This window comes from Lonchura striata, chromosome 1, assembly GCF_050655825.1.
Source record: "Lonchura striata isolate lonStrDom1 chromosome 1, ASM5065582v1, whole genome shotgun sequence".
Lineage (NCBI taxonomy): Eukaryota > Metazoa > Chordata > Aves > Passeriformes > Estrildidae > Lonchura > Lonchura striata.
In genome coordinates, this window is record NC_140703.1 from 25,900,001 (window position 1) to 25,907,228 (window position 7,228).

At 44.9% G+C, this 7,228-nt stretch overlaps 1 protein-coding gene across 2 annotated transcripts in view; it reads left to right on the plus strand.

Annotated features, from left to right (window-relative positions):
• ZDHHC23 (zDHHC palmitoyltransferase 23) overlaps nt 1-6,557 on the plus strand; it is a 7,422-nt gene extending 865 nt beyond the window's left edge. The window contains exons 2-4 of one of the 2 annotated variants that reach the window (XM_021549014.3): nt 1-204; nt 953-1,120; nt 1,922-6,557. The exon at nt 1-204 is cut by the window's left edge and continues 459 nt beyond it. In XM_021549014.3, the coding sequence (XP_021404689.1) occupies nt 1-204; nt 953-1,120; nt 1,922-2,189 (640 nt within the window). In that variant the 3' untranslated portion in view covers nt 2,190-6,557. Of the gene's footprint in view, nt 238-952; nt 1,121-1,921 lie in introns of both variants that reach the window. The other variant, XM_021549013.3, reaches the window with a different exon arrangement.
• Nucleotides 6,558-7,228: the final 671 nt, after the last annotated feature.

Below are 7,228 nucleotides of genomic sequence, written 5' to 3' on the forward strand. Positions count from 1 at the left end.
GGGTTTGCCCAACGAGAGTATTAGAGGGAGCTCCAGCGGACTCCATGGCATCTCAGGTGCTGCCAGCAGTCGCGCTGTGAATGGGGAGACTAAAGGTTATTGCAGGATGTCAGCTGAGCAGCCAGCAGGTGTGAAAAAAGACTGGTGCACTACATGCCAGCTGGTCAGGCCAGCCCGAGCAGGGCACTGCCGGCTTTGTGGCAGGTGCGTGAGGAGATTGGACCATCACTGTGTCTGGTAGGTTTTGCACTGCTGAGGCTCCCTGTGTTCCGAGTTCCCTCTTTTTTAAAGTAAGCATCTTTTTTTACAGTCCCTAGCAAATAGAGTTGCTTTTGCTATGTGCAAGACCTTATGACACTCTTTAAATACAAAAAGCTTTGTATTTATCCTTTAAAAGAACAGTTAAAATAACTGTTTATTCTAAGTGGATTGACCTGATGGCTGAAAGCTTCTGCAGCATACTTCAGAGTCGCTTTTACTTCTCTACTGTTTTTCATCAGTTTGGGTTTGTTTTTGGTGTGGGTTTTCTTGAATTTGTTTTGTTTTTTTTTGTTTTTTCTTTAGACTTGATCTGTGGAGCACTATCAAACCTGCAGTTCAGTTGCATTAGTGCTCTCCTGGGGCAAGGGAACCCAAAGCTGCCTTTTGGGTGTGCCTGTGGTACTGGAACCAAGGGGCAGTAAGGTGTAACATTGTCTCAGCAAAGGATATTACAACTGCTAAAAAATTAATGCAAACAGTCTGCTGCTGTTACCCTACAGGTCTATTGCCTTGTGTTTGTAACCTTTCTATATGAAGTTATAAAGATTCTTTGAACATTTTTCAACGTTCTTAGTCTGTGTCCACTGGAAGCACCTTGGAAATCAGGTTCTCTGACAGCTGGGGGAGGGAGAAGAAAGAGAAGACAGTTTCTTTTTTTTAAAGCAAAGTAATCTTTTCTTTCCTTTTGGAGGATTAACAGCTGCGTAGGGGAGCAGAACCATCAAGCTTTCATCCTTGCACTTTCCTTCTTCCTGTTCACCTCTGTGTATGGGATTACCTTGACCCTGCACACCATCTGTAGGGGCCGAACTCCGTTTGTGGCATTGTTCTACTGCCCCGGGGCCTATTCTGACTACAGGTGAGATGTCTGTCTGGGAGAGAGCTGGGGTGGGAGAAGGCTGGCTCAGGCAGCTTAGTTACTGTTCCTTGTTCTGCTGGCTGTCAGACCTGAATGCAAAGCGCTCCCTAAAAAACTGGAAAGCAAAGATGTATTTCTGCTTTTGCCAAGGTGAGCAGCCTGAGACTTGGAGAGAGCTCACTATTTATTTGGAAAAAGTTGAAGGAGCTAGGATTTGAAGTATTTATTGTGTTATATATATAGATGTACTTTTAAATATGTATGCCCCCCCACCCAATGCAGGTAAATGGTCTGACATCCTGGAACCCACACAGTTTCTCTCCTTCTCATTCCTTTCTATTTATCTAGTGACTGTCCTCCAAGTTATCTGCCTAGAGCATGCTCTGTCTGGCAGTGAAGGTGGTGGGAGCTATTGGACATGAGTTCAGAGACACAGATGGGCAGAGTACTGCTAGTACTCAAGTGACTCTTCCTCTTTTCCATCTCGTGACCTGTAAAGTGAGAGCATCCTGGCGTCCTTAAATAAGACCTGAGCACCATTATAACAGGAAGAGTGAAGAGCTAGGTTGTGTGACAGCAATGTGCAATAGTAGCTCTGCAGTAAAAGCTCTCATTAAGTAAACCCTGAAGCTTTAATTTTGAGAAAGCCTTTAAGGATTATCTGTTGAAAGCAGCAAAGTGAGATCACTGTGGCAGATGTAGACAGGGATTTGAAAGGATAGTGATTACCAGGGAAAGTCACTTTAAAGCAGCTGCTCCAGTACTAAATGGCTTCTTTCCTGTCTTTTTCTCTGCTGCCAGCTCTGCTCTGTCGTTCACCTGTGTATGGTACTGTGCCATTGTAACAGCTGGCATGGGATACATCCTCCTTATCCAGCTGTTGAACATCAGCTACAACGTGACTGAGAGGGAAGTCCGGCTGGCTCTGCGGGACAACACCGGACACAGGCTGCTGGGCGGATTAGTGATAGACACTGGCCAGTATAACAGGGGGCTCCTGTGCAACTGGGGCCACTTCCTGAGCCTCGGGTCTTCTCCTCCACAGCGCTCTGCCGAGGACATTGTGTGACACCCCTCTTTCTGTAGATGGCGTTGTGTCATGGCTCACTGACTTTGTTTAGCAGGGGAGCAACCCCTCCCACCAGGACTCCTCACACAGCATTTCCTCGTGGTCATTATGTGGGCTATCCCCTCACTGACAACAGCAGATGTTTTCCCCGGTGGAATGGTTCTTCACATGCTGTTAGCCAGCAATAGGATGCAGAAAGCAGTAAGCCATATGTCCAGGTGGGGAGAGGAGAAGCCTGCTGCCTTTTTCCACCATGGGAAACTGTGAGAAGAGCACAAGGTTTTGAGAACTTGAGTTTCCCTTAGATGTGAATACTGGCATCAGGAGGAACCTGCTGCTGGGCTTCAGAGTGTGGACTGGTTCCTGCAAAGGTTAAGGAATCCCTGGGTTTGTACCTACGTGTGGCATTTTGGAGATATCAGAAGAGTGAACTTTGGATACAAATAACAGATGGACCCTTACAGAAACCAAGCTCTTTATGTCTAGGCAGTCACTGGGCAGTGCTCTCCTCTCTGGTGCATTTATTTATTTATTTTTTCTATCTTTGATTCCATCCAGCTGTCTACATGCTTCCATTAAGTGCCTTTGTAAGCTACGTTCCTGTAGGACTTTGTAAGATCCCTTCACTTCTTGACCCCTAAAGTTGTTATTCCATCCCTGTATGTCTAAATGAGTGAAAAGAGATGCCATTGTTCTTTCTTCAAGCTGGGTCTGTGTTGGTTTGAAGGCTTTGCTCATCTCCCTCAGAGTATTTCTGCTCTGATTATGGGTTGTGACATGTGACAGCAGGTAAATACACCAAATAAGGAGTTTGAAGCACCACATGACAGTGAACTTTGAAGGCAAAACAAGAGTGCTGGTATTACTGTAGCTTTATGGAAATTACCTTATGTCTATGGGAGAAGGGAGTCTGTGGGAGAGTAGGCAGTTCTGCTAGTAGCATGTTTGGTAGGTAGCATTTTGGTTGTGTTGCTGTTAGCACAGTGATCTTGTCTCCTCTCAGCCCAGTTACTGTGGAGCTGCCCGACTGTAGATCAGATTTCTCAAGCCAAGAAGACAAGGAACAGATCAGCCCTAAGGTACATAGGGAGAGGTGGAGGATGTGTTGGAGGTGTTTGTTTTTGGGATAGATGACCTGTGCTGGCACGTAAATGAATCTGTTAAAATCTGCCCTGCAAGGGTGCTGTTTTGTCCTCATCAACCTGCAACTGTATTATGGCCTGGACTTGAACTTCAGCCAAAATAACAAGGTCTTGGTGGCAGTGGTTTCTGGATTTCATGGGTGGGATTTTTTTGTTGCTTTTTGTTTTATGTATGCTGTTTGCCCTGCAGTAATAGGAGAGGTCTGTCTGGAAGACCTCAGGACCATGGCACAAGAATTACAGTTGAGCCTAAGGTGCAAAAGCAGAGATAGAGTTTTGTCCTAGCTATGATGTTTTCAGATATGTGCAGCATGTGTGGGTCATGCCTGCCCCTGCGTGCATGGGCATGGCAGGCAGCTGGGGGGTGTTGGGCAAGTGATGCACATTCACTGTGCTGCTTTGTGGTAGCTTTGAAGAATAAATGGATTGTGCATGGTGCCAAAAGAAAGAAGAGTCAGGGCTGTCCCTTGGGATCCCTGCCATATTTTTTGTGAGTGCTCCTCATGATATGTCCCAGTTTAAGGTAAAGACTGTGTCTCTCTTTGCACTGATTCGTTTCCTCAAGTGGCATATTTTATAACCAGCAGATAATTGAGGAACAGCTGCATTTAGAATGTGACTGTACAGTTACTGAATTTCCCTTATTTCTTCTTCCCCCTTTTCATCCAGTGAGCAGTTCTTTATAAGGAGGTAAAGGGGCAGTTCTTCTGCTTCTTACCTATAACCAAGCACAGTAGAAGATTCTGACCACCTTCTTGACCCTAATGTGAATAAAAAAGTGCCCAGCTGGACTGTGCAAAGTGTTCCTTTATGACCTTCTGTTTGGAGCTTGAAGCCTAATTCTAGGAGTTCAAATTGAGACAAAGTACCTTCCACTTGAGTTGTCTGTAAATGTTTCCATGGCACATACCTATTGTGTGATGCCTGCTGAGGTGATACCAAGCTTGGCAACCCTGGAGATAAGGATGCTGTGGGCTAGCAGCATCTTCTTAGATCTTATCCTGCTGGCACTGAGGAAGATAAAGGCAGAAGGATTTCCTGGGAAATGAACCCCTGCAGTGGACACAGCCGACTTGTCCCTGTGTGCTGCATGCACAGGAATCAATCATGTAGCCTCAGGCTGAACAAGCTCTGGGAGCTTTTGCAGGCTTGAAATAAGTGATTTCTCAGAGTCCTGCTACTCCTGTCTGGGAGAAAGCAGGGCAGATGACAGGGCTCTTCCCTGGCAGTGCCTAACCCTGGGGTGCTCACTTGCTCCCACAGGCAGAGATTGGTTGCACCTTTGCAGCCTGTCTGTCACTGTAGCCTGTCCCTTGTCTGTTAGTGAGTGGGAGGTTTCATCTGAACTGCTTACACTGAGACTCTCTGGGCTGTTCTCCCAGGCAGTGTGGAATCTCCAGTGCAGATTAGGAGCAAAGGACCTGAGACTACTGTAACCATTCCATACCATAGTCAAACATGCTCCAGTAGAGTGGGGGCAAAGTGCTGAAGTAAATTTTGCTTTTTGCACTGATGCCAGGGGGAACTGAAACCATTCAGGGCACTAAAGGGTTGCAAGGATGGAGTTTTTTTTCTAGGAGGAAAATGCAATGCTGGATCCTCAGTGAATAGGAGGTTCAGGTGGCTATAATCTGCATAGTAATGGTGACTGTTTCTTTAACGGCATGGCATTGGCTTACCTCTTCTTCCTGGTAGGATTTGCTTTGTGAATGCATTAGGAGATGAGAAGCATAAAGTAATAGGATATTTGAAAGGCATCTAAATGGGTGGAAGAGTTTCAGTCCCTTCAGATGCATATGTGGGAGCTCTCCTTTTCACATCCCTGAGAATTAGCAAGAAACCCTTGGAGAGTAATGCTGCTTTTCCAGTTATTGCAAGGGCAAACTGTTGTGATCTGGTGCGCTCAGGAACAGTTTCTTTTCTGAGTAATTTCCTGCTAAGCTTGGTACTGACCATGCTGGTAGACAAATGTTAAAATCTAGGCATACAGAGTCAGTCCTTGGGCTCCCTGTGTTAGTAGCTTCCTAGATCCATGCTGCCTGGGGGTTGGAGCAGCCTGCATGTGACAGGGCACTTGTGGGTTGTGTGTGACCTTCAGGCAAAGACCAGTGTCTCACTTGTAAAGCTGTATTCCTGGCAGTGCAGAAAACAGTACCCTGCTGGCTCTTGAAAGTTCTTCCTGAATGTGAAGAGAGGACCTAAAGGTGATCAAGAGCAGGGGAGGATTTTGGTAATAGCCAGCCTTGATGTTTTTCCACCGAGACTTTGGCAGTTAGTTTATCTTGCTTTACCCATGACCTTTTAAGAGAAATTTCTTGTTTCACAAATAGTGTGGACTTCTGCAGACCAGGCAGCTCTTAGGGGGGCAGGGTTCTGGTTTTGCTGGTGTTGTAGTGTTACACCCTCAGTGTCCAAATACCATCACCCCACTGTTTGGTGTCTGTACTAGGAGCAGTGCACCACTAGATACACCCTGTAAGTGGTGGCTTGGCACTCTTTAACTGTGTCCTTGTGCATTGTGCTTTTTTGTAGGCGAATCACAGATCCCCATGTCAACTGTTCCTCCATTTAACTTGTCCTCAAATTACAAAAGTCACTGGTGAGCCTGAGCTGGTGCTGCTTGTGACTCCTAATCACATTTCAGCCTTCATGCTATGATGGTGCTTTTTTTCCCTTTAAAGTAGGTTGCTTTCAAGTGTCTTAATGAAACCATTTGCTGTAAAATTTTTTCTGAAGAAAAAATGCATACTGCCTCACTGCCTAATGTCTTAATAATGTGCTTGGTTTTTTCCTCCTATATGAATGTATATTTCCTCATTAGGGCAGGAAGCATGTGTGATTATGGATGTGTTTTCCTGTATTCCTTTTAGTGAAAAATTCTACAGTTACCTAGGACTTTTTTTTTTTTGCCACTACCAGGATGTTCTTGCAGCAAAAAATCTGTTTGCAGACAGGTGAGGTTCTTTCTGAAATGTGGGAATTCAGCATCCCAAGATCTTGTATTTATGGAATTCCTCTACTGATAATGTGAAGAGTGATGGGCTCTGGAGGAAAGTGGGAAGTATTTTTTTTTTAAACCTGAACTTTAGGAAGAAATTTTGTGAAACATTTGTGAGCTTTTTTGAAGAGATTGATGTGTGTATGTTTGTGTCATGTGTGTATTTTGCATCATGTTCAGTGTTTCCAAATGGGTATTAAATGAATCAAAATAAATTAATGGAAAGTATCTGTGGAGTGGCCTGTTGATTTATGTTGACACATGCAGGCAGGCTAAATGATCAAAAGCTGCCACTATCTCATGGCTATTCAGCTCTGAGCTGGACTTGGGAATAAGGGAGCAACAGGCTAGAGAAAACTTGGGAAACAAATGTTCTGCAAAAGTTGACCTTTGGGTTTGTTGGTAGTGAGATGAAAGAGAGACCTGCTGGCAGTTCTCAGCATCCTAGGAACATTCCCACATGGTTGCAGTTTGAATGAGGATCTTTCATCCTATGAGCAATGCATTGTCAGTATCTGAGGAGGTTCCTGGCCTTTTTATCCTGTGTCTTGCTTTCCTCCCTGACACCTGCCCACATAATACACCCAGCACCTCAAGAAGGAACAATCTCTTGCTTTAAACCCTTTTCTAAGCCGTATTTGGAAATGACATGGATATTCTGTTGTAGATAGTGGGAAGAGATATAACCTTTAATTCTGTTGGTATCTTGGGACAACTGCTCAAAGTCAAGATAACTTTTAATGAGTAGACTTACAGGTGCCTTTGATTGTTCCAGAGCTCTCCTTTGATTTGCCTGGGTGGTACTTCTGTCTGCTGTTCAGCTGTCTGTTTGAAGATAACTTTGCACAGCAGGGCAAAGTTGGATGAGATTGGTGTTGTGCAGAAGGGTGTCAAACTTG